We start from the raw sequence: 27,263 nt of genomic DNA on the forward strand, positions 1-27,263 counted from the left end.
GACGGAATAAAAAGAGTATCTTATTCCTAATACTGAAGCCAGGCTGAATGGTGCCTATTGAAAAATACCAAATGTCCTGGGCTAGAGTCAGGAAAGTACCCCCCTCCCCACTGCTGCCCCTACTCTCCTAACACACATTTTAAACAGTAAGCGAAAGCCAAAGTCAACCAGATCAAAGTTGGCCTCCAAGCTAACTGGCAAACATCCCCTACCAGAGTATTATCTTAGTTGAGTTGACTGGTGGTGGGGGTGGGGGGACACAGTGGTCCTTGATCTTATAGGCCCAGAGCCTGCTAATTTGTTCATAAGGAGAGAACTGACTCTCAAGAGCTGGCAGGACTGGGACATGGAAGCCAGTTTACAAACATACGGTGTCCTGATGAGCCTGCACTCAGAGTGGAGTGTTAGCTGGAACATGCACACCTGAAATTGAGAGTTTTAAAGTTGTAAGTTAGGGCCCCCTCTCCCAGGTAGGGTCTGAACATTCACACCAGTCTGGGTAACTATGTGCTAGGCTCTGAGCTAAGTGTTTTACATAATGTATCTGAGGACATGAGGACAACCCTATGATTTAGGTGCAGTGGCTATCCCCCTTCTTCTTGGAGGGACTGAGGCTTAGATGTTACGTAACTTGCCTAAGTTAAGTTAGAGCCATTAAGTTTCAGGACTCAATTTAAACTCCGTCTACACCTGCACTGTCTAATGTGGTAGTCACTAGCAACATGTGATCATTTGAATTTGAATTAAAATGAGAACTTCAATTTGTTAGTTGTTCAATCTTGGGTTTCAAAGTAAAAAATTATTTTAAAAGATTTCTTAGTTGTGCTAGCTTCATTTTCAGTTGCTCAGCAGTTGTCTGTGGCTAGTTTGGTTGGACAGTGCAGATTTATGGATATTTCCATTGCTGCAAAAAGTTCTATTGAACAGCACTTGTCTACACTTAATCGTCTTCCTTTTGTATGGATCTGTTATTAGGTGTGGATTATTTTTTTTTGAGATGGAGTTTCGCAGATTTTTATTCTTTTTTTTTTCATTTGTAGATATGGAGTATATTTTATTTAAGAAATGAAAGACTAAGAAGAAAATGCCACTCAACCTTGTTGGTATATTAATAGGTCAGCAGGAAAAAAATTCTTTGATAAACTTGTCTAATACCAAGAAGAAATTCTAGTCTAAGCTTCAATATACTTCCTGTTTTTTTTTTTCCACGATGTGTATCTTTTACAGCTGCTCTTCATTCTTTCCCACATTTCATATTAGAGGATTGGTACAGGCTTTAAAACTTAATTGACAGGAGCAAATCCAGTATACACTGATTTCTTGTCAAAAGGCACTCTAACCCGGCAGTTTCATTCTCATGAATACTCTAGCCATGAAAAAACTCAATAGGACACAGACGCATCCAATGAATAGCAGAAGAAATCTACTGAGTTTTGGGATATTTGGTGCATTGATCGGTCCAGGATTACAAAAGCTAAACTTCCCATTGCAAACAGGAAGCTGGATGCAAGTCCTTCCATAATATACTGTCCATTTACTCTGCAGGCCAAGAAAGTTACTGGCCTCTGATGCCCATGTTTATCAGCCAACACTTGGAGGTTCAACAATAACATAGTAATTATTCTTCCAGTCACGAGGAAGACACCACCACCAGAGCAGACACAATCATGGCTGACAGCATGTGCATCCAGGGTGGCTTCTTCAACTTCAGGTTGGGACATTCGAGCACTAAGAACTGGACACAGTACAAAGTCTCCATGTTGGTAGCAGCAAGGGCTATTCTTGGCCTCAAGCCCCATGTGGATTTTTATTCTAAAAAAGCAGTCTTATTTCCAGGTTTTGGGGAGGCAAATCATCTTGAAGCCCTCTATCCCTCCAGAGGAGTGGCCCAAATAACCTCCCGTTTCTTCATAAATGCCCCATTTTCCTACCTGATCCTAGTCCCCTCCCTTCAAACTGGGGATCCTCACCCTGTAATAGGAGAACACAGAGAAGAAAGTCATAAAAGTTCATTTTGTTTTCTTTCACATGAGGGTTTGTCCCTGGCAAAGGGCGCCAGGCTGAATACAAGTTTTGCTAAACAGAAGCATTTCTGAGGGCAGTTTTTAAAATACAACTTTAAATAAGCCTGGAAGTACAAAGGGGGAGGCAAGCAGGGGAAAGAAGGCTTTGTGGACAGAGCTGCCCAGCCTTTACTCCTTAATCTCTAGGGAAACTATTGGGGGTGTAGGTAGGGAAAGGACAAAGATAACTGCAAGATATTTTATTTATAAAAAAGGTAATTAAGCTGCTTTTCAAAGAAAACAAAAAGATGGTAAAACCAGCACCCAGACCTGAAAGATCTATTTAAACCAGCAAGAGAAACTGACTTCAGTTGTGGCAGCCACAGCAACTAATTCCTGGTCCAGAAGAGACTGGAGAACTGGTGGGTTGGGAGGAGCAAGCCCACTCCCCCTATCCTGTGTTTACCTGCCTCCAGCCTGCGCCCAGTCCAGTAGCATGGGAAAGGAGAGTACGGCCTGAAGGGAGAGGGAAGACAGCAAACCTAGCAGGGAGCTACCAGTCTCCGTTTCCGGATACATGCCCAAATCCACTCTGGGGAGACCTGCTGGGCTGAAGGGTTCTTGTCCCTGCTACACAGCACATGTGTGGCTGAGGCCATATCAAATTCCTGTACCAGGTCCCCGTCGAATGCCACAAAGTAGCGTCTGAGACGGCTGAAGTCTGGTGTGGAGGGCGGCAAGTACAGCCGCACCCCAGTGAAGATGTCAGGTAGCACCTGAAAAATGCAGAGGGGTCAGGGTGGGGTCAGAGCTAAACTGGGTACAGATAGGTCTTCACCCAGATGAGCACAGGACAGAATAAAGAGGGAGCCTAGAGTTAGGACACAAGCAGTGGAGCTTACTGGAGTAACATGCATCAATACTCCCACCCCTCCAGTCACTCCAAATTATACAGGACTGACACGCCCCTCCATCCCTGCCTAGGGGAAGAGGGGATGGGCCTCGACATCTGCAACCTGGAGATGGGAAGAGTACATGTATATAACAGCCATCCAGCCATGGTGGGCAGGCAGACCTGGCTCTGACTCGGCACCCCCAGACTCTGATATCCGCTGAGACCAAGCAGTCTACTCTATATAACCTGCTAGACTGAGGGGTCAGGAGTCCTGCTTACTACTCTCGATGGGTTCAAGGACTTCAGGCAGGGGAGAGAGATGGGAAATGTTTCTACAGGTCTGTTGGGGATTGAGTTCAGGCTCTGAGTTGTCAGACTTCTATGCTCTTGGATGGCAGTGGGGAGAGTGGGGGGTGCAATGACATGGTGTAGATCATATGTTTACTTCTCTTTTTTGTTTTTCGTTGTTTTTTTTTTAAGATGGGGTTTCACCATGATGGCCAGGCTGATTTTGTACTCCTGACCTCAGGTGATCCACCTACCTCAGCCTCCCAAAGTGCTAGGATTACAGGCGTGAGCCACCGCACAGGCCATATGTTAACTTCTCTATCTGTCCTTTGAGCCATCACCTCCCTCAGTGTTGAGCCAGTACTAAATCTAGTTCTTGGCATCAGAAAGTGCTCAAAAGAGGCTGGGCGTGGTGGCTCAGGCCTGTAATCTCAGCACTTTGGGAGGCCAAGGCAGGTGGATCACTTGAGGTCAGGAGTTTGAGACCACCTTGAGCAACATGGTGAAACCCTGTCTCCACTAAAAATACAAAAATTAGCCGGGCATGGTGGCATGTGCCTGTAATCCCAGCTACTTGGGAGGCTGGGGCAGGAGAATCGCTTGAACCCGGGAGGCAGAGGTTGCAGTGAGCCAAGATTGCACCATTGCCCTCTAGCCTGGGTGACACAGTGAGACTGTCAAAAAAAAAAAAAAAAAAAGAGTGCTCAAGATATGTTGCCAAACCCAAGACTGACAAGTGAGTGTAAGAGGGAAAAGGCTCCTCAGGTGGGAGGAGAGTCACCAAGCCAGTGCCCTCTCCCTATCTCCTTGCTCGCTGGACCTGCTTCCACTCGAACCACAAACTCACACTGCCGCATTCCCACACTCAGACTGCGCTTTCCCCTTTAATGTAAATTTTGACTTGGGGCCAGTAGCTGAGTGAGTCCCTGCAGTCTCTCCTGGCTAGGCCGAGCTGTTCTATCTCCTGCCTGCTGGCACAGTTCTCCTTCCTCTCTGTTCGCTGGCTGGCCGCCTCTGCAAGGCAACAAGAGGACACAGGGTGAGCAGCAGCACTGCTGACCACGCCCCAACAGACGGGCAGCTGCAGGTAGCCAAGAGGTTTAACCAGTGTTCACCAAACAATTTGCTCATCCTTTTTCAACTTGTGCAGAGGGTTGGGAACACAACGTGGGCCAAACTGGCCCACCTATGTGTTGCTGTTTTTACTCTCACCTTTGTTTGGCACAGGGTCTCATCAGCGGCTTTCCGCTTCTCCCCCACTTTCACTGGAGAAGACTTCATGGCCAGCTTCTCTCCCACCGTCACAGGGGAAGGCTTTGCAGTCAGCATGTTGCCTGCAAGACAGACAGAAAGCTAGGCGTGGTGGTGCACACTTATGGTCCCAGCTACTCAACTGAACCCAGGAGTTAGAGGCTGTAGTGAGCTATGGTTGTGCCACTGCACTCCAGCCTGGGTGATAGCGTGAGACCCTAAAAAACGTTAAGCTACAAAAGAACTAAGAGGGTAGGGATTGCTGATAATGCTCCCTGAAGTGAGGGGCAGTAATGGGAAGGGCCAGGGCCTTTCTCTGCTATGAGCATTGGTGAGAGAGGAGGTTAAGAGTTATCAGCTAAGCCCTTTAGCTCGAAGGTGGCTTATCCCCAGTCCGACTGGCTCTCTCCAGGGTATTTCTCCATTCAGGTTTGCTCAGCAGATACAGGGTGCCCAGCAGAATGGTCTCTGGCCCATGGCTGGACACACACCAGGAATGCAGTCCATGTCCGCTACAGTGGATATAGATAATCATGAATCTCATGGCTGGAATGTGAGAGACTGGGTCCCTGCCCTTGGATCTCTGCCCCTCACACCGCCCTCTTCATCATCCCAGCCCCCTCCCTATCCTTACCGCCTTTGCTGTTGGAGTTACTCAGCTTCCCTTCTGCTTTCTTGGTACTGGCATAAGGCTTGCTGGGGGAGGCGCTGGGAGCCTTGTGGGACACAGAAGACCCCGAGGGACCCTTATTCTCTTCACTGCTACCCCCTGTAGTGGAGCTCCCTTCATCTCCAGCCATTACAGTGAAGTCTGCTTTCTCCTTGGACAGCTGGTACAGTTCCTGAGGCAGGGAGGGACAACGTCAGAGGGTTTCATTGTCTTCCCAGACTATGGCCTCAGAGGTGGTGTGTGTGATGTATTTTAGGCGCATGTGGGAATAGAGATACGAGAAAGATAAAGAGCAAAGAAAGGGAGTTGGCTTCCTTGGTACTATTCCAAAGTGTGGCCCTACAGCCTGAGTAATCAGGGCACCCCTCAACAGGAGTAATAGGAGCTCCTCCCTCAGCAGGAGCACTCTCACTCCCCAGACCAAGGGCTGCTCCGTGGGGCCTGATGAATGCAAGGTTCCTTACTCAGAGATAGCGGGAGAAGGAGGTCTAGTGCTGTGCCCCTGGCCCAGCAGCAGTTTGATCTCCCTCTCTAATTGTCCTCCTTGGTCTGCCTCAGGGGAATGGGAGAAAGGAGAAGACAGAGGACATATGAATGGTCCAGATGGCCAAAGCTCCAAGGCCTAGACAGTGGGGTGGGGAATACACATATAGCCTAAGAGCTGCTACCTTGAGTTGAGGAAGGTTAGTGGCAGATTTCCAGTCCTTATCATCTCGGATTCGGGTGCAGCGAGGGAATCGGATGGAGATCCCGTCAGCTGTGTGAGCCTCCGATTTGGAGAATTCAGCCCCTGTGATCTCCCACACGGCAGCTTTCTGTGAGGAGTAAGCCAGCAGGTCATCACTGGTTAAGAAGATAGTATCGGTGGTTGGGTGCGGTGGCTCATGCCTGTAATCCCAGCACTTTGGGAAGCTGAGGTGGGCAGATTATTGAGGTTAGGAGTTCAAGACCAGCCTGGCCAACATGGCGCAACCCCATCTCTATGAAAAATATGAAAATTAGCCAGGTGTATTGGCGCATACCTGTAGACCCCACTACTCAGAAGGCTGAGGTATGAGAATCTCTTGAATCTAGAAGGCAGAGGTTGCAGTGAGCCAAGATCATGCCACTGCTCTCCAGAGTGAGACTCTGTCTCAAAAAAAAAAAAAAAGTGAAGCAAGTATTGGCTGGGCGCGGTGGCTCTTGCCTGTAATCCTGCATTTTGGGAGGCCAAGGCAGGTGGATCACCTGAGGTCAGGGGTTTGAGACCAGCCTGGCCAACATGGTAAAACCTCATCTCCACTAAAAATATAAAAATTAGCCAGGAGTGGAGGCACACCCCTGTAATCACAGCTACTTGGGAGATGGAGGTGGGAGAACTGCTTGAACCTGGGGGTGTGGTGGCTGCAGTGAGCTAAGATCTCGCCACTGCACTCCAGGCTGGACGACAGAGTAAGACCCTGTCAAAGAAAAAAAAAAAAAAGTATCCGCCAACCAGCTAGAAGCAATGCAGAACAGTTAAAACCAAAAACCAGTTAATAGCTGGGAAATTTGGGTCCTGGTTCTGCTGCTGCAGCTGGATAACCTTAGAGAAGTTCTGTTCTCTGGATCTCTTTCTTGGTCAGTACAAGAAGGGATTGGGCCAGGATGCTTCCAGAACACACCCTTTGTGCTGAGGGAACAGGTACTCTCTTCCCTCTTTTCTTAAAGCAATTGTATCACAGGGAAAATTCCTCAGAGTTGGCTGGTTGTCACTGTGCCTATCACTTGGCTGGAAATCCAGATCCCCATCCCTGGGTGGACTTTCATTGAGGTGAGATGGCTTCTCTGTGGCACTAGAGAACCTGTAAGCTAATCCTATGGGCTGCAGGACCCCAAACCACTGGGTTGATACCTTTGGGTCTGGAACGATGAAGTCAGGATAGTAGATCTTGTTGACCTTCAGCCAGCTGGGTATTTTGCTGGGGTCCTAGAGGAGAAAAGATGCTGTTCTGGGCTGTTCCCAAACTGCAACAAGGCTTAAATCCCTTCTCTTGGTAATGAGATTATAAGAAGCCACTTAAACAGCTGACCCTTGAGCCATGTGATCCTCCCAGCCCAGAGTGGTATGACCTAGAGGCAGGCAAGCCATTTTCCACAAGGAAGGTACTCAGAGATTTTAAGGCCTAATCCTGCTCCCCTGGGCAAGCTGCAACCCTCCTTTGTGGGAAGACAAATACCTGTAGTCCCCAAAGCACAGCCTCTGTCTCAGTGCTGATGGCCAGTCCAGAGGCCAGGGCCAACTACGTCCCTTCCTCACCTTGCTGATCTTCACCATGTCTAGTTCCTTCTGAAGGCGGGCAAGTGTGGCATCGTCATGGCCTCCTGCACACTTGGTGACTGTGCACCACTTCTGGCTTCCAGGGTCGTAGCAGCCCATGAGGAAGATTGACATCATGCCGCCTGGGAGGGGAGTGTGAGATGAGTGTGGGTTGGAGGAGCCATCTCTGCCAGCCCCATGAGCCAAGCCCAAGAGAGGCAGCCCAGGGCCACAGACAGGACCTAGGTCTCAGCCATCAGAGCGCCAGTTTAACTCTTGGAGCTACCTCTTACTAGCTGTGTAATTTTAACCTTTATAAACCCCAATTTCCTCTTCCGTAAATTAGGGATAATCACACCGAACACACTGGGCTCTGGGGCATTGAACCGTGTTGGACACACGACAGACTGCTTAAAAGTATTAGTTCCTCCAACTCCAGCTTCTTCTCATCGGGAAAGATATTGTCCCTAGGTGAAAGCTGTCAGGTCCTGAAGAAATAATTGGTGGTAAGCTTCCTTCTGCCAGGCTAACATAGTACTCTATTCTGACTTTTCCCTACCCAAGTCAACAGCTCTCGTATTATGTCGCTACCTGAGGTGACTCAGGCCAGCTTGGGGCCCTAGATCCCAAGACTTCAGAAGTCATGACTGGCCATGCTGCCAAATCAAGCCAGTAAGATCAAGGCCAGCCTGTACCTCAAGCGGTGTCTTTTAAAACAGTACCACCCCAGGGGCCAGAGGCCATCCTGACCTTTGCTCCCTTGCCCATAGAAGGCCCCAAGGACCACCAGGTCAGCTGTGTCGGCCATGGCCCCCTCATTCAAATAGTCTTTCTTCACTTTCAGCCAGTGCCGCTTCCCAGGCTCATATGTACCCTGAGGGGAAGCAAAAGAGAGACCACAGAGTAGACAGGCAACTCTATGAGGATGGGCTCACCCCTTCACTGCCACACACCAGATCTAGCCCAGTGCCCCTCCCTCTGGAGAAGAGCCCCCAGGTTCCAGGCACTGCAGGAGACACACAAACCTGTCCTCCAGATGCAGGACAGATTGCCCAGACCCTGGAAAGGCTCCCCCAGCAGCCACCCCAACCATTGCAGACTGCCACCGCCATCTCCTGGTCAGGGCTGGAAAGGCTCAGGGGAGAGGGCTGCGAGTGAGTGGACAGGAGAGAAAGGGGGGGCCACCTTACCTTCACATCCTTCAGCACCAGCCCCTCCAATCCCTCCCGGATCACCCGGGTTATCATGTCAGCCAAGTCCGAAGCTTTCTGAGGGACAAGAGAGATGCTGAAGTTGGTGTGAGGTGGCAAGTGAGTGAGTGGGGACTGTTCCTTTTCACACACTAGTGAAGTGCCCACTGAAAACACCTTTACTTGAATGTAAGGGACAAAGGGTTAGAAAGCAAGGAGTTTCTCATCCCAACCAGAGGGCTGCTATGGCTTTGAAACACTGGGGGCTTACCTAGGAAGGATTTCCATGCCCTACCCTTTTGGGTGAAGACTAGCAGACAACATATACAAGAGTCAAAGGCAAATGTCATCAAGAGTCTCCATAAGACATTAAGATTTATTCCTCCAGTTGCACTTGACCCAAGGAGATCTCTGCTCTGCTTTCAAACTTCTAGGACATTGCCTAGGGTAGGGTCTTCACTTACTGTGACTCGTTTCATTTCTGAGAACATGATCCGGTTTGGAATTTCAACCATGTTCTCATGAAGAAACTTCCGCCGCTCACACAGAGGCCTGAGAACAGGAGAGCTGAGGTTAGACCAGGATCCTCCCACCCTTATTAGGAATTTTAAGGAAGGAAGGGGCACAATGATAAAACTGCCGCTTCAAGAAAGGGTTTGCCATGGATCAAAGACCTCATGTGTAACAGTTCTGCTGTCAAGGGCTACAAGGGCTCCATTGTGACTGAAGATGGACAGTTCTGAGCTGTGGCACAGAGCCAGTTCAGAGTTGTAGTTCCTATTTCTACTTCATGGAGCAAGCCAAGGGAAAGCTGGCGTCTAGCCCAGATAGTATAAATTCTGGCCCATTTGAAAAATGACTCCAACTCTCATTTTTTATCCCCTGCATCCTGCTTTACCCCAACCCCAAGGAGAGCTGGTCCTGGGTAGGCAGGCTGAGACAGGCCTCAAGACCCAAACCCCAAGTCCTACCCTCACCAATGCTTTCCCTCTCTCCTTCCTTCTCCCTCCCCAATCAAGGATGTGGCTACTGCAGGAGGAACAGGGGTCGACATACATTTCTAAGTGAGGAAAGGGCTGATACTGGTTTCTCAGGCCCAAGCATATGGATGCAGCTAAGTCAAGACTACTAATTCTCTCCAAGATGGTCCCACCCATAGCCTCCCCTATAATCAGCAGCTTACTGTTGTCAGTCTCTTCTGAAATCAAAACCTCTGAGCTGAAAACCATCTGCCTTATGCCCCTAGGGGTGCCAATGGAGAAATAAACTGAAACCCCACTGTGCTCAAAGTCTATTTCTCGGTAAAAATCCATTTTACTTTAGTAGAGAAACTTCTTTGGGGTTTGAGTTTCTTCTGTGATTCATTCAGAGATGAGATGGAGTCAACACATAGGCTTTTTTTTTTTTAACCCTTAGCCCCACCCCTCACATAGGCTCTTTCTTAAACCAAATGGGGAGCTGATCATGTAGCAATTGTGCTTCCTCTCAGCTCCCTCTTGCCATTGCCTCTGGCAAGCTCTTGAGCACAAACATATGTGCCAGCTGCTTCCCTGTACCCTCTTCTCCAACCTGAAGCCCCCTTCTTCCCCACTCAGGGAAACAGATTCCTGGCAGTTTTTGGGTTTAAAGATGTAAGCCAACTTACCTGTCCATCAAGCTGACATCATTAAAGTAGATACAATCAAAAACAAACAGGCAGACATTGGCATCCTGGAAGGCCGCTTTCTGTAAGGGAAAATGAGGTAGTAGGTATACAAAGGACAAAAGTCAGAGGGCATGAAAAAATAAGGAGTACTAATCCACTTCTGGAGGCTCCTTGAAGCACCGGGTGAAAAAGTTCTATTTCTGGCACTGAAGCCCCCTGGGCCATAAGGGCACTAAGCAGATAGTGCTAAATGGAAACCAACCCAATTATAAGTTGGTTCCAATACCAGCCCCTTTTTAGGAGAAAAACAAGACAAAAAAACCAAACCAGAATGAAGTCAGAAGGGAAGAATAAGCCCCACACTAAGTGATATTTCCTTTTTCAGACTTCAGCGTGCACACACATGTACATACTCACACTCATTCATTCTTTCACATATGGCCTGAAGCAATACCTTGTGCACTCCGAGGGTCCCAAAGGGCAGTGGTTTCCCTGTCTTGTTGTCAATCAGAAGCACCTCAGAGTCCAAGATCATGCTTTGGCCCCCAGGAAAAGCCTGAGGGATGTAGTCCTTAAAGTGGACCACCTGAAAGCAGAAGGGGAGCTTTGGTGAGGGATGACATGGCAGCAGGGACCCAAAACCATGCCATGGAGAGCAAAGCCCAGGCCCCAGACGGAATACAAAACAACATGTGGAAGGCCCAGCTAATGTGCAAAACATGCTAGGCCTTGCGAGCCACCTAGACAACAGGAAGAGGCCATCTGTTTCAATACTTCTGTCCAGGCCCAGGAAGAGGTCAGCCTATGCTGAGTCACTTTCTATGGGCTGTAGAGAAGGCACAATTTTGGAGGAAAATGGATGAAACAGAGAGTAAACCTGTTGGGGAGGAGGAGGAAGAAGGATGGGTGGGCAGAGATTCATGCCTATTGCAGAAGATATGTGACTATCAGGCTGAGAATTGGATTAGGGAAGAACAGACTGCTTGAAAACAGAAAGGTAGAAATGAACCCCCTCAGGTAAAGCAAGGAAACTTGAGCAGTGTCTTCTCTGAGTGTGAGCCCTGAACCAATAGCCATCACTACCCAGGATGCTTAGAGCAGGAACAGGAAAGGCCAGCACATTCATGCCATTCTCCTTCAATCCCTAATCCAGCCCTTTAAGAACCCAGACCACAGGAGAGGCAAGGGATGAGTGAACATATGGGAAAGTTAAGGAAAGGACTAAATCTGGAAAAGTGTGCTCAGATTTCTTCTTGGGTCACAGATGGTGTCTATTTAACACCAACCTCACCAGAAGCAGCTCCTCAGTGATTTTCTAGTGTTTCACACAACAAGTGAAACTGCACTAAAGCTCCACAATGAGGCCACTGCTTAGCTCTCCTCTTGAACACATGAAGCAAATGGCCTGACTGCTTTGTCCCTAGTGCTCCAGCAGGAACGCAAGGCTGAGGTAAGCACAGGGGCCACATAGCATGTCCTCCTGAACCCCCTAGGGCTCTGAAAAACTGAGTCTGAGTTAGGAAAGAAAAGGATAGCAGGGACAGGAATTCCATCTGCTTTTACAAGCTACTGGAGCCAGATGTTCCAGCTGCTTTCCCCTGAAGACACCCTCAAAGGTTCACAGTATCCTTGGGAGTTGAGAGGGCTATGGAATAAGGTTCCAAATGCCACCCCTGAGTAGAGCAGGAACCTAGGCTCCTAGATGTCCCCATGAGACTGTTTACACCAGAATGCAAGCTTCATGATGGCCAGAACTTTTGTCCATTTTTTCCACGGCTATATCCCCACTAGCTGTAGCAGTCGGTAAGCATCTGATAAGTAACTGTTGAACAAATTAATGAATGACAGCCCAATAGTCTGTTGTATATAATAAATCTTAGTCTAGCTCACGGGGATCACCTGGGACCTGGGAACACAAAAGACACACAGCAACTCACCAACTGAGCTCACTGTCCCCGTATCACTGTGGGCAAAAGAAGTTATCACTGGCCGGATGCAGTGGCTCATGCCTATAATCCCAGCACTTTGGGAGGCTGAGGCAGGTGGATCACCTGAGGTCAGGAGTTGAAGACCAGCCTGGCCAACATGGTGAAACCGTCTCTACTACAAATAAAAAAATTAGCTGAACATGGTGGTACATGCCTATAGTCCCAGCTACTTAGGAGGCTGAGGCAGAAGAATCACCTGAACGTGGGAGGCAGAGGTTCCACTGAACCAAGATTGTGCCACTGCACTCCAGCCTTGGGTGACAGAATGAGACCTTGCCTCAAAAAAAAAAAAAAAAAAAAAAAAGTAAAGAAGTATCACTGTCCCAGGGAGCTCTATCCTCACTAACCCAAGTCAGAACTCTTTCACTTTCCCTGCTGAGCAGCCCTTCATTATTGGAAAATTCCAAAAATGAATAAATGAATGAATGAATGAATTCATTCAACGAATAAAAAAGAAATCCTTATTGTGTAGCATAGCTGGAATGGCTGTGGGACTCTGGTCCAGAGATTCTTAGAGGCAGAAAGGGGAAAGATGGTCCTGGCGGAAAGGAAGGGACTCATACCTTGTGAGGCAGCACGGGCTTGAGACTGCGGCTGAAGTAGCTGAAGTGGTCCCCATTCTTATGCACTTGGACTCGCTCTCCATCGTACTTGATCTCAGAGAACATGCCATTGGGACACTTCTTCATTGCATACTCAATGGACTTGCAGGCCTCCGCCTTGGGGTGGGGAAAGCAAAGCCTGGAGACTTTCAGTGAGGGGCTGCTCAGCAGCGATAGCCAAAGACCTTGCAATTGGGTTAGTCAGGGCAGGACCTGGGTCCCAACTTATGCTCAGGGAAGGCTGTTGAAGAGGTGATGGGAATGGAAAGGGCTGGGCAATGTTGCATTCTGCCTATAAAATAAATAATCACCAGAGCTGACACAGGAGCTTGCATTTTGAGGAATATGAATGCTATTCATTGTACAACAAGTACAAGTCCAATGAAACAAGATTTAATTTTTTTCTCAGTAAGTCAGGCTCTTGCAGGGCCTCTGGCAATATTAAATATATCAGTTATCCCAGTAAAAGAGGTATGTGAAGCTAAGGTTAAGGAGTGCAGGTGACAGTGAGGCTGGCAGGATGAGTGATCAGGGATCCCTATGACAGGATTTCCAGATACTGGAGTGCTCACTTACATACCTGTGCTAGCCTAACTCAAACAATAGCTACCATTTTGGGAGTACTTCATCTACATAATCTCATTTCATCTCCGATGTGACATCTTATGTGACAAATACTGTTTCCAGTTTTTGATAAAACTGAAGCTTAGAGATAATAAGTGCTTGCTTAAGTTACATAGTTAGTAAAAGGCAAGAATGAGATTTGGATCCAGGCCCACCTCTAAAACCTGTGTGGTTAACCACTAAGCTATATAACCCATGCCAGTCTTTAAATGATAAGCTGTAGAACAGACTCCCGGAGGTGTTTGTATAAAAGTCAGAAAGGCCACTACTGCAGGTGGCCGCAGTCCCATCCGCGGGATGGAGATCTCACTGTTTTGGTGCTGGCTAGCATTCCTAGCAGGGAGAGAACACTTCCCTATCTCAAACATAAAACTCTAAATCAAGGCTTCAGTATGACACATAAGATGGTTTTGAAAAAAATCACCATGTATCACTGGAAAATCCAAAGGATCTCACAGTAGGCATGGCAGCATATGTGGTGGGTTCTGTCATATGGGAAAATGACGCTGGAAAGGAAATCCCATTTCTTGTGAAATGAGCAGAGGCCCAAGATGATGTCTGTCAGAGTTAGCCTTCATTCCTATGTGTCCTCTCTCTTCCCGAATCACCCTGTCATAGGAAGCCTGTCTCTGCTACCAACTCTCAGATCTACTTTGCAGTAGGTCACAGAATCTCAGGGGTTACTTAATAAATCCATCTGTCTTCAGTTAAGATAACAGATAAACCATTCTAGGGAGATGCCTCAGTCTCAGACATCATCCACAAAGGAGACTGAAGGACAAGAGAGGCTAAGTCACTCATCTAAGATTCTTCAGCTTCTTGGTGGCATAGTTGGGCCTGCAGCTCAGGTCTTTCCACTAGGTCCTCTGTCTTTTCCTTTGCCTTCACTTCCTATGGAGAAATGCCCCCCTGCACCTCCATCTTCCCTCCCCAAGCTCCTCTAGTCAACTTGCAAGAGCTCTCAATACTCATACCCTATCAGATCTCAGCCAGAAAGATGTGAAACTTGGAGGCATGGAGAGCAGGGGCAGGGCAGCACTCCTCACCAGCATGGGCTGCACAGGTGTCATCAGTGAGGCCTGGACGCTCAGAGCTCGTCTCTGGCCTGGCTTCTTCTCCACCTCCTGCTCATTGCGAAGGACCCGCTCCACCACGTCCTGCAGGTTGCGCGAGGCTTTGAAGGCTTCATAGGCATTGGGGTCAAGGGCGTCTAACCTGCCACAGGGTACAGGAGCACGGAAACAAAACCACTGCCTTTGTTTGACTCCATGGTTTTGGACAGCAATCTGTCCTCACAGGAGAAATCCTAATCTATAGGGAAGTGGCTGTGTTCTACTGTCTAAAGACTTTCATAGGAGAGAAGACTCTTGGAAAATTCAGCTCTTTTGAGATTCAGCTCTATGTGGATGCTGCCTTAGCAAGCAGGAGGCTGGAATAGGCAAGAGACTCATACTATACTCACTGAACGTATTCCACACTTCAACTGTAACAACTCTGTGAGAAAGGTACTGTTATCTACATTTTATACAGGAAAAAATGATTACAGAGACAGGTCAAGTGAGGGATCAGGGTCTCACAGAAAGTAAGAAGGTGGAATGGGGATTCAAATCCTTGGGACTCAAAAGTCCTGACACCAGTTGGGAACAAACGAAGCAAATGACAGCTCAGGCTGTCAGAGGAGCTGCTACTTACACATGTTTTGCACCTGAGTTCATCTTCAGATCATGTTTGATCAACCTGATGATGCATTTAAGGTCATTGGCTGTACACCTAGGGGGATGAGGCACATTTAACTTGGTCTTGAAGAGCTCTGGAATCCTAAGGGAACCTTCCCTTTCCAAGAGATTCCATCTCTCTATGCCCATCCCCATTGGGCATAGTTTGACAGAGGCAGCTCCCCCACCTGGAGGCAATGTCCTGCAGGGCCTGTTGCTGCTCATCCTCCTTGGTGAGCTTGGACAGCCGCAGAAGGAACTCATCCACTTCCTGGATGGTAAGGAGGCTCTTGGCAGCTGGGGGAAAAGACTTGCTCTGCTCAAAGAAGACTCTGATTGTCTCTGACACGTCACCCTGTCTCCAAAAACCAAAATGCCACTGCTGCAACCCTGGGGTGGCCAAGTGTATCCCCTAAAACCCAGGACTGAAGATTAATCAAGAAATTTCAATCAGCTCTTATCCCAACTCAACATATCTAGCCTACTTCTTTTTATTTATTTATTTATTTTAAGATGGGGTTTCACCATGTTGGTCAGGCCGGTCTTGAACTCCCGACCTCAGGTGATCCGCCTGCCTTGGCCTCCAAAGTGTTTGGATTACAGGCGTGAGCCACCATGCCCGGCCATATCTAGCCTACTTCTTAGCAACACTAGCCCATCCACATTTCCTAGAAGGGGTATGTCTGTCTACCATACAAGGTGCCAACCTGCCCTAGCTGAGAAAAGACACAAGAACTAATCTAGTGCTGAGCTAATTTGATTCCTGCTTAAGCATTTGAACTAGAGACATATATGGTCATCAGATAATGGGGGTGCTTGGATGGAAACTTTTCATGATACCAAGGCTAGAGTCATGTACCAAGGCTAGAGTCATGAACAAACCTAAAGCTTGGTAAGCCCAAGTTATGGGAGAAAACAAGCAAGAAAAAAGAGAGTCCAGAATAAGAGCCCCAGGAGAGACAGGGGGGCAAGTCCCAAATTCTGACTTTTGAGAACCAGGCGTTTCTGGTTCAGCAGTGGTATGGTTTCCATCCTCAGCAACTTACGAAATTAACAGCTATAGCCTCACATTCAACTCCCGCAATAACGGAAGCTTGCTCAAATGAGTTTCAGTTTCCTAAAACAGTATGTATCCCAACCAGAAAAAAAAGAGGCTGCAGGTGCCTAGCTTGGCAAAACCCTACCTGGAATGCAGCCTACCCTCCCTCCCCTTCCTCTGACCTGCTCTAGGTCCCGTGCCATCTCATCTGGGTTGCAGTTAAAAATGCGACTGAAAAGCTTCACAATCTGCTTATCATTCAAGTTATAAACACTCTTAATGACTCCTGGCAGCAGCAGCTTCACTGTTAGGTACACATCACCGTGGAAACCATCTGGAGACAGAAGAAAGGAACGCTTCTTGAGAAACAGAGCTTGAACAAAGAAATACATAAACTCAAAGAAGGCTGGGCAAGGTGGCTCACACCTGTAATCTCAGCACTTTGGAAGGCTGAGGCAGGAGAAATGCTTGAGCTCATGAGTTTGAGATCAGCCTGGGCAACACAGAAAGACCCTATCTCTACAAAAAATTAAAAAATTAGCTGAACATGGCATATGCCTGTGGTCCCAGCTATTTGGGAGGAGAACAGGAGGATCGCTTTAGCCCAGGAGGTCAAGGCTGTAGTGAGCTGTGATCACACCACTGCACTCCAGCCTGGGTGATAGAGCATGACCCCGTCTCACACACAAAAAATTAAATAAATTAATAAATAGGCCGGGCGCAGTGGCTCACACCTGTAATCCCAGCACTTTGGGAGGCCAACGTGGGTGGATCATGAGATCAAGAGATTAAGACCATCCTGGCCAACATGGTGAAACCCCATCTCTATTAAAAATACAAAAGTTAGCTGGGTGTGTTGGCACGTGCCTGTAGTCCCAGCTACTCGGGAGGATGAAGCAGGAGAATCACTTGAACTCAGGAGGAGGAGGCTGCAGTGAGCCAAGATCGTGCCACTGCACTCCAGCCTGGTGACAGACTGAGACTCTGTCTCAAAAATAATAAAAATAATAAAATAAAATAAATAAATAAACTCAGGCTTGTTGTGGTGGCTCATGCTTGTAATCCCAACACTTTGGGAGGTTGAGGTAGGCAGATCACTTGAATCCAGGAGTTAAGAGACCAATCTGGGCAAAATGGTGAAATCCATTCTCTACAAAAAATACAAAAATTAGCCAGGCATGATGGCACATGACTATAGTCCCAGCTACCTGGGAGGCTGAGGTAGGAGGACTGCTTTACCACAGGAGGCCGAGGTTGCAGTGAGGTGAGATTGCACCAGTGCACTCCAGCCTGGGCAACACAGTCACATTTTTTATCTCAATAAATAAATACTCAAAGAAGCAGAGACTAAAACATATCTATATATCACTGCCCATACTCCTATAGTACCCTGTGCGTATCGCTACAGTAGGAGACAGCACAGAGTTCAGAGGCTGGTGAATTGTGTGTCTGCCTCACCTTTAGCCTAAAGATGAACTCTCATTGGACAGGGTGGTTACTTTCACTTCACATGCCCAGTGACAAAGACATTACATATGCTCAGTGACAATTTGTTAGATAAATGAAAGAAACAGAGTTGGAAGATTCTATTCTAAGCTGTGTATAAGGTTCACAAAAAACAAATTAAATATGCAGGACAGTAAATTTTCTCACTAGTCAAATAGAATGGGTTCTTCTGGCTTCCTAGGGGCAGACTAAGGGAGAGGAAGAAAGATGCCAAAGTGTGGCCAGGCGTGGTGGCTCACACCTATAGTCCCAGCACTTTGGGAGGCCGAGGCGGGTGGATCACTAGGTCACGAGATCAAGACCATCCTGGTCAACATGGTGAAACCCTGTCTCTACTAAAAATACAAAAATTAACTGGGCATGGTGGCTCACGCCTGTGGTCCCAGCTACTTGGGAGGCTGAGGCAGGAGAATTGCTTGAACCCAGGAGGTGGAGGTTGTGGTGAGCCGAGATCGTGCCACTGCACTCCAGCGTGGGTAACAAGAGCGAAACTCCGTCTCAAAAAAAAAGATGCCAAAGTGCTCTGAGCAAAACTGAATACATAATTTGTGGAGTACAGTGCAAAATGCAAACACGAGTCCCCTTGTTCAAAATCATTAAGAACTGTAAGGCAGCACTACAGTAAAGCATTAAACCAAGCATGGGACCCTGAGCAACTGTACAGCTCACATGCCTAGGAAGGCAGCCATGGCCTTGGAGGAATAGCTCTTGGAGGAAAAGCCTATTCAGGATGCTCATGCCACACCTCCTGCTGAGCCTTTCCGCAGGAAGTCCTGGATGATCTGGGTCTTCGTGTTGTAGCTAGAATTATCAGCCACCATGGCGCACAACTTTCGAAACTCCCGTAGCAGACAGTCCTTATGTCTGGGGTCACATTTGCTTGAAGACAGACTTATCTTACGTGTGGGGCTTGAGGGGGATTCCCCAGAGGTGTTGGGCTTGGCTGCTGGAGAAACAACAGAAATGAATTCATTCGGCCTTTCTGGGAAGAAAGATACTCTGCCAGTACTTTAGCTTCATTTACTTTCCCCGAATAGACCTTTGGAGTAGATGTCATCAGACCCATCTTACAGATAAATAAATGGAGGTCAAATAATTTTCCCAAATCTTACAGCTATTAATTAATGGTAAAGAAACAACGTCCTCCTCAGACCCAAGCAAAGGACCAGACTGATGTCCATCTCTTTATGTGAGCACTAAACAAAAGAATAAAGACTGAAGTCATGCAAGAATGATCAGGACCGGCTGGGCCCAGTGGCTCACACCTGTAACCCTAACACTATGGGAGGCAAACACGGGAGGACTGCTTGAGTCCAGGAGTTGGAGACTAGCCTGGGCAACATAGTAAGATCCTGTCTCTACAGATAAATAAATAAACAAATAAATAAATAAATAAATAAATAAAAAGTAAGTGGTCAGAAGGATCTCAGAGCAATTGTAAAAGACTAGCCTGGGCAACATAGTAAGATCCTGTCTCTACAAATAAATAAATAAATAAATAAATAAAAAGTAAGTGGTCAGAAGGATCTCAGAGCAATTGTAAAAGCTGACCTTAGAAAACCTGGCATGAGAAAGGGCTAAGAAATCAAGGTAAATGTTAGTCAATGTGAAATTACTGCTATCACAGGTTGTCAGAGCTAGAAGAAGCCTTAAAGATCTAGTTCGATGTTCTCTTACTGATGAGGGGACTGAGGTCTGAGAAGAGCAAATGACTTCCTGGCCCACTTGCTTGTTGAAAGAGCCAGGACAAAGACACTACTAAGAAAGTCACATCCCACAAGTACACTCAACATCTCACCCCTCGCTGCTTCAACCTTTCTTTTCTTATTGCCAAAATAAAACCCGCTCTCCAGTTATTAAAAAAAAATAATTTTTTAAAAAACGTGGTCAAGGGGTAGGGCTTTCCTCCAAACACTTAAAAATAATTATGCACAACTCGTCAGTGATTCCCTCTCACCTCCTTGTGACCATTTACAAAGCAAATTTTATTCTACAAGCTTGTGGCAGGGCCATTACTAAGCTGGGTGCTGTTGTAAGCTGCTTTTTGTCTGGGCTTTGTAAATTATAAATGCATCCTCATCTCTGACCCGGAATCTAAATACAATTTTAAGGGAAAAAGTCTCCAAAGTGCCAATGTTTAACCAGGTTGCAAAAACTAAAACACCGTGTTTCTCTCAACTCCTCCCAAATTCCATCCCCAACACTAGAGACCTTCCAGAAATATGCTGTCCTTATTTCACCTGGACTCTTCTCTACCTTTGGCCTACCAGCAAACAACAAACAAACCAATCTCAGAATTTTAAAATAATAGAAATCCTATAGAGCCAGGCCCTGTTTTTGCAATGTTGTCTCTTATAGTCCTCATGAGAACACTATGGGGTAGATGAGGCATGGAGATATGATGGAGCTTAAACAAATAAGTACATAAACTCAAGGAATCAGAGGGGAAAGTCATCTATATATTGCTGCCTATGCTCCCATAGTACCCAGTGCATATCACTATGGTAGGAGAGGCCACTGCTGCTTCATAGCCAGAGGCTAAAGAGAGGTGAGGCCTTGCTCAGGGCTCTGAGCTGTCTGAGTGGTGCCAGGACCAGAACCCAAGTATTCTGACCTCAGGTATAGGCTTCTTTCAATCACATAAAGTGTCTTTCCATTTCCAAATGACGGCCGGGCATGGTCACTCACGCCTGTAATCCAAGCACTCTGGAGGCCAAGGTGGGTGGATCACCTGAGGTCAGCAGTTTAAGACCAGCCTGACAAACATGGTGAAACCCCCGTCTTTATAGTAAAATAAATAAATAAATAAATAATTTAAAAAAAGAAAAAAATTTTTTCCAAATTACTTCTAAAATAAGGTCAAGTGGTTTGACTTAATTTTCTTCAACTGAGTCAATCACAAGAATGGCTCCAAGCAATAAAAGCAGCAAAAAAGTGCAGTGTAAAAGAGCACAGGTACTGGAGTAAGACTTCTGTGCAAATACTAACCCCATAATGACCCTGAACTTCAAATTTCTCAGTCACAAAAAAGGGCCTTTCTAAATAAATGTACTCTCTAGGTTTAACTGAAGAACAAATGAAACCACATATGTAAAAGCCCCTAGCCCAATGCTGTCTGTTTACTAAGGTCAATAAATGATCCATCTTCTCAACTCTCATCTATGCCACATGCCCCAGCAAAGTCTTCCTGAATCCCTGTCTATGAAGTAGTAATTTTATATTTTAGATAAAAGAAACCATATATGTGTGTATACATGTTGTGTGCATGTATATCATAGTGAAGAGAAAAGTTAACACTTTAGTGTTCATCGATCCTGCCAAGAATATACAAATAATAGCCACAATCCTCCCCTTTAGGAGATGGGATTTGAATCCAGAGCTCACTGATTCCAAAGTATGCAAGCTTCATCCTTAGGCTTTACTGCCTCCCAACAAACAGCAATATCCTTCAGATCTTGTTTTTCCTTCCTGCTATGTGTTCTATGAAGTTCCAGTGTTTTGAACAAATAGTTGTAAGAATCAAGAAGGGAGATCCATGTGTGACATTTCCCTTCTTCCATACTTTTATCTCGAGGCATATTCAGGGATGCAATTTCTCAAAATTCTTTCATTATCAAAACAGAAGTAAAAGACAGGTTCTAATAATCTCTGTCTGACCAAGGTAACTATCTCAAGGGGGAAAAGTCTTAACAAATCTTTCTGCTGCAATAAAGTATACCAAGAAATGCTATACAAGTGGAATGCTGGCTGGGCACAGTGGCTCATGCCTGCAATCCCAGCACTTTGGGAAGCTGGGGTGGGTGGATCACCTGAGGTCAGGAGTTCCAGATCAGCCTGGCCAATGTGGCGAAACCCCATCTCTACTAAAAATACAAAAATTAGCCAGGCGTGGTGGTGGGTGCCTGTAATCCCAGCTATTCAGGAGGCTGAGGTAGGAAAATCAACTGAACCCAGGAGGTGGAGGTTGCAGTGAGCTAAGATTGCACCACTGCACTCCAGCTGGGTGACAGAGTGAGATTCTACCTAAAGAAAACCCTCAAAACCAAAACCAAACAAAAAAAAACCAAATGGAATGCTTAGAATTCGCCATTACCTGTCTGTGCTCAGACAGAAGCAAATTATTAATGAGATGAGATAGCACAGATTTTTCACTGTTAGCCAGAATCCTAAGTAGAATACAAAATAAAAGCAGCACTATAACAGCTGAAGTAGTCCTAACCTATATCTTACCTGAAAAACCAGAAAATTTCCGGGGATTAGTACTGGTGACAAATGAGGTGCCTTTCACTGGAGATGTCACCTGGCCAGTGGTTGTCAACTTAGCCTGGACAACAGCTTTCTTCTTTGGTGTACTTGCTGCCTTAGAAGACAGATCTGTAGGATCCCAAAAGAAGATAAAATATTTTTCAGTCAAAGATCTCTGCAAAAATGTCCAAAGAATCTATCAGCTGCTCTTAGAGCCTTGCTTGTTAAGTTACTATCCTACCACTAGCCCAAGGTTGGCTGGTGGCTGGTAGTTTCTGAGTGAGGGTAGTAGGTAATAGGGTAATGGGGGAAGAGGAGGGAAGAATATTCTGGAGACAAAAGATCCAGTTACCATTTACCTCTATTAGTAACTTAAATTTTCATCACCATTCTCCACCTCTTATCCCATAAATGATAATCTTCAGAAATAACAATTTGGGGGAAATCAGAAATCATATTTTGATGGATAAAACTTGGGGAACTCCAACTCCACAGAATTAGCTTCAATTTAGAGATGAACAAAGAATAAATGAGGGTCATAGAGCATGTCAATCTAGCATAGGAAAGAAAATTTCCAGCTGCTTAGTTATCTAGTCATGAACTCTACTTGTATTTCTCTTCTTCCAAATGAGAGATGGATCAAGAAGTAACAAAATCTGAGGCAAATAGCTAAGGCAGGTGCAAGGTGGGACGGGGAGTCTGAGAATAAAGTATATGAGAAGTAGAGTTTTCTTTCCAGGAAGCCTTTTTTCCTTTCAAAGAACAAGGATAGATACCCATTTTTAGAACCATTGTTAAGAGTCTTCCTATGGTGAGCAGAATTAAGTTGAAGGTATGAATATTATTTTACAGACACTAAAGGTCAAAGAGGACTAAATGGATTTGGAGGTATTGACATAAAATTTCTAAAATATGCATGTACATGCAAACATGTTATATATATCTATATATAGGTATGAATTTTACATGCATATACATGCATGTATTTTCTAGCTCTGTCTGCTGAAAGGGCTTAGAAACAGTCACCCCATGGCTGGGCACAATGGCTCATGCCTATAATCTCAGCACTTTGGGAGGCCAAGGCAGGCAGATCACTTGAGGTCAGGAGTTTGAGACCAGCTGGATCAACATGGTGAAACCCCATCTCTACTAAACACACAAAATTAGCCGGGTGAGGTGGCACGCGCCGGTAGTCCCAGCTACTTGGGAGGCTGACGCAAGAGAACTGCTTGAACCTGGAAGGCAGAGGTTGCAATGAGCTGAGATCGTGGCACTACACTCCAGCCTGGGCCACAGAGTGAGACTCTGTCTCAAAAAAAGAAAGAAAGAAAGAAACAGATACCCCATGACAATGTGGACACACAGCATCCAGATTTTATTCTTTAATACCATTTCCCACTAACAGGAATCTGGACTCCCCAAAGAAATTGCAAATCTCAGGGCTGCGGAAGGATACATACAGGATAAGACTAAGAGCATCTTGCTATGCCCAAGAGTAAAGAAGTACGTAATAAAAAAAAGTAATGATGGTAAACAGGACACAGGACAATGTAAAGGGGTTCCTAACTGGCCAAATATAAGACAATTAAGTATCAATTAAGTACAGTAATGAATTATATGCTACAGGGAAAATAGTAAAAGAGGATAGTAATGGGTACTCTATTCTTCCAAAATATCAATGTCATAAGAGAGAGACTATGGAAATGTTTCAGATTAAAGGAGGCCTAAGAAACATGACAGCTAAATGCAACAGCCGATATGATCCTAAACTGGGATCTTATACTGCAGGGAAAGCTATTGAAGGTATGATTCAATCTACTGACAAAATAGTATACAGATGGTAGATTAAAGTATTATATCAAGGACAAATTTTCTGAAGATGATAGCTGTATTATGGCCAAATAATGGACATATATCCTATTTTCAAGGTATATACACTGAAGACTTTTAAAGGGCCATGATGTATGCAACTTACTCTCAAACGGTTTTGAGTGAGTGCACACACATAGGCGTGTGTGTGTGTGTGTGTGTGTGTGTGTGTGAGAGAGAGAGCGAGCACATGAACAAATATGATAAAGCAAAGAGAGTACAATGTTAATAGATAAACATAGGTAAAAGAAATATGAGTGTTCTTTGTACTATTTTAATCTCACAACACGTCAGTAAGTTTAAAATAATTTCCAAATAAAGTGTTAAAGGCCGGGCATGGTGTCTTGTGCCTGTAATCCCAACTACTTAGGAGGCTGAGTAAGGATGACTTGAGTCCAGCAGTGTGACACTGCAATGAGCTATGATTGTGACATTGCACACTAGCCTGGGCAACAGAGTGAGACCCCATCTCTAAAAAAACAAAGTTAAAAAAAAGAGAAAGAAAGCATTTGAACTCCTTATCCCTTTTTCTCTCAGCACCATAAAGATGAGAAAGCAGTGTTATCTACCCTACCTGCAATGTGCTGGGTTATCTGTTCCTTCTCGTTATCTTCCAGCTCCTCCCAGCCTTCCAGCTCTGTGAGGTCCTCGATTTTTTTTGTGGTGGCCCGGGCCCGCTCTAGTTTCTCAAACATGCATTTAATGTGGTACCACTCTTTCATATCACCCCCAGTCTCTGAGAAGGGATTTGGTACCACTTTGCCAATTCGGCATACGCCCTTCACAATCTTTTCCTTGCATTTTTTGCAGCCAGCTGTGCCACGCTTGGCATAGTCCACACAGAACCGTTGCTCAGCCATCTCACAGGGGCCACTGCAGAGTCCCACATGCAACCCTGGCAAGAAAACAAGGTAGGTGGCACGTGATCTTAGATGGCTTCCCTGGAATGACACAACAGGCTTTCTTCTCAGGAAGAGGCGCTGTCCATGAAGCAGATCTGTTTCTGACCACTGGCTGAACTGTCTGACATCAGGCCAGTGATGTCCTCGGAATAGGTACAGTTCTTTTTGGCTGAGTGCACGGATGGTTTGTGGAAAGAGGATCTTGAAAGTCAAAGACATACAGCTGCATGAAAGTGTAGAAAGCCAAAAAAAAAAAAAAAAAAAAAGAGAGAGATAAACAAGGAGATAGGCTTCGAATTTCCCAAAGGCCAGCGTCTTATATAGTCCATGCTGACTAATAATTAAACACTTCCCAAGTATTACATTCATTATCTACTCTACAGCATGAAACAGAGTTCTGATACAGGAAAAGCCAGCTTCCAAAAGGTTGTTCAATTATCTAACGCACACATGTACATCTAGTACATCATAATGAAGAAAATCCAAACAACATAAAAGCTCTTTTTACGCCACCAGCAACATACGATACTCATAATGGATGATGACCTTTAAATATTACAAGATCCTGAAGTTTCTTTTTCATCCCCAGTAAAAATTACATTATGTACATGAAGCTTTTATTGTGAAGTTCAACATATGTGCCATCCTCAGAAATCAAGCCACTATATAGATTTGTGATTTAATTACAATCCCTATATTGAGAGACAACTAAGCCTGGAATCAGACTGCCTGAGTTCAAATCCTAGCTCAGTCACTTACTAGCTGTATAACCTTGATGGGTTACTTACCCGTTTCTGAGTTTCCTCATCTGTCAAATGTGGCTAATTATGGTACCTAACTCAAAGAGCTGTTCTAAGAGTAAAGTCCTTAAAACAAGAGTTGGGCACAGAGCAAGAGCTCTCACTGATTAATGTTAGCTCCTATTATGATCAGTGAAGTCTTTGTCTTTCAAGAAGAGGCTCCCGATATGCAATTAAGCTGTTTATAATTCAGCAACTTGAATGAGGGAATGCTGAAGCAACTGGACAGCGGGACTCATAGGAACTCGTAAATCAATCCAAAAGGAAAAAGATTGTATCAGCATCTTCTTAGAGTCATGTTTTCTAAACCATTTTGTAGTCCTAGTTTTAAGTATACTGGAATTATGTATTTTCTCAGTCTGCACACGCTGTGAAGCAAAATTGTTATCATATTATAATAAAAAGCAGGCTTTGCTTACTGTAGCGCAACTTGGTGCGGAGAAAAGCAGGTGGACCCGGAATAAGGGATGGGAGTGCAAGTCTGACCGTATATTACGGACTATTACCTCGGAGAAAACTCTTAATTTATCTGCATCTGTTTTCTTATTTCTAAGACAAGGTAAATAATACCTACCTCACTGGATAGTTGGGAAAATTACAACGAATCCATAAATGCGCTGGTTTTGGTGGGGGTCGGTTCGGAACTCCCTACAAACGTATACAAAACGTACATTCGAAGATGCACGTCTTTTTGGAGGAGGTCCATCACTTTCGTGACATTCACAAAGGGCTACATAACGCCCAAAGTTTAAGAACTACAGAGGTGAGGTAAGTGAGGTCATAAAAGGAGGTCAGAACCAGCGAGTTTCAACACTTTTCCTAGATGATGGATTTATAGGGCAACCTGCTAGTGAAACCAGCGTATCTCAGGGAGGCCCGGGACGCGCGGGGCCGCGAGGAGGCACAATGCAGCTCGGAGGAAACCGTCTGTCCCTCCCACGGGAACCCTCACCGCCGCCGCAGCCCAGGCGCCCGAGAAGGAAACTGCGGAGGCCTGGCCGCCGCCGGTGCTCCCCAAGGCCTCCCCGCGCCGCTGCCGGGAAGTGGCGGGGACTGCGGGGCGGGGGCTTAGGCCGCGACCCCCGGGGAAGGCAGAAAGGAGCGCGCCTCCACCGGGCCCGGGACGCGGGCGGGAAGTGATCAGGGCTCCCAGACTCCCGCCCGAGCGCGCCCGCTTCAGCGCGGGAGGACGCACGCCGGGCCGGGGTCCCAAAAGGCCCGGTGGGTCCCGCCGGGCGCACAGCCTGGGCGCCGGCCTCCCAGCCTTGTGCGGCCCCGTGGAGGTCCGGGGGAGCCGCGAGCCTCCCCTCAGGCTCCCGGGGGGCACCCACGTCACGGAGGGTGTGCCCCGGGGCTCCGCAGGCGGGCGGGGGAGGAGCCGGGGGGCTGGCTCCCCGGCCGCGCTGAGCTCCTCGCCCCGGCCCACTGCCTTCCCCACGCCGGGCCGCGCCGCCCCGCGCCGCCCCTCACCTGCCTCTCCAGCTCCGGCGCTCACTTCAGGCCTCGGAAGTAGCTCCCCACAGGCCGCGGGCAGCCCACGACGGTTGAAGCGCCTGTCTCTTTAAATACGGGTCCTTGAGCTGGAGGCATCGCGCAGGCGCAAGAGCCAAGTCCGCGGCCACGCGACCTGTCTCCGCCCCCGCCTGCCACGTGAGTCGTAGTCGCATTCTGCTGGGTGCTGTTTGGGGTAGTTTTCCACCTGCAATCGCGGCCCGGGAAGCCGAGGTCGAGGGGACACGGTGGCTTCTCGGGA

At 46.6% G+C, this 27,263-nt stretch overlaps 1 protein-coding gene and 1 pseudogene across 6 annotated transcripts; both read right to left on the bottom strand.

Moving 5' to 3' along the window:
• Positions 1–1,012: 1,012 nt before the first annotated feature.
• LOC120366790 (oligosaccharyltransferase complex subunit OSTC pseudogene) lies at positions 1,013–1,759 on the bottom strand (annotated as a pseudogene).
• A 489-nt stretch (positions 1,760–2,248) lies between these two features.
• On the bottom strand, positions 2,249–27,092 carry LIG3 (DNA ligase 3). 6 transcript variants are annotated; one of them, XM_003933041.4, is made up of 20 exons: positions 26,981–27,092; positions 24,383–24,933; positions 21,925–22,068; positions 18,440–18,637; positions 16,371–16,522; positions 15,338–15,504; positions 15,127–15,204; positions 14,481–14,649; positions 12,772–12,927; positions 10,675–10,806; positions 10,221–10,300; positions 9,040–9,127; positions 8,576–8,653; positions 8,136–8,259; positions 7,386–7,528; positions 6,981–7,055; positions 5,776–5,922; positions 5,072–5,279; positions 4,399–4,520; positions 3,897–4,200 (listed from the first exon to the last, which is right to left on the bottom strand). In XM_003933041.4, exons 2-20 carry the CDS (start codon positions 24,927–24,929, stop codon positions 4,144–4,146), a joined length of 2,865 nt encoding a protein of 954 aa, XP_003933090.2. In that variant the 5' UTR covers positions 24,930–24,933; positions 26,981–27,092; the 3' UTR covers positions 3,897–4,143. The 6 variants fall into 6 exon arrangements, with proteins under 6 accessions (XP_003933089.2, XP_010341936.2, XP_010341937.2 ...); XM_010343636.3 differs by having other exon boundaries at positions 15,338–15,561; positions 18,440–18,640; positions 26,981–27,076; XM_003933040.4 differs by lacking the exons at positions 3,897–4,200; positions 26,981–27,092 and adding an exon at positions 2,249–2,779 and having other exon boundaries at positions 24,383–24,929.
• Between the last annotated feature and the right edge of the window lie 171 nt (positions 27,093–27,263).

This window comes from Saimiri boliviensis, chromosome 17, assembly GCF_048565385.1.
Source record: "Saimiri boliviensis isolate mSaiBol1 chromosome 17, mSaiBol1.pri, whole genome shotgun sequence".
Classification (NCBI taxonomy): Eukaryota; Metazoa; Chordata; class Mammalia; order Primates; family Cebidae; genus Saimiri; species Saimiri boliviensis.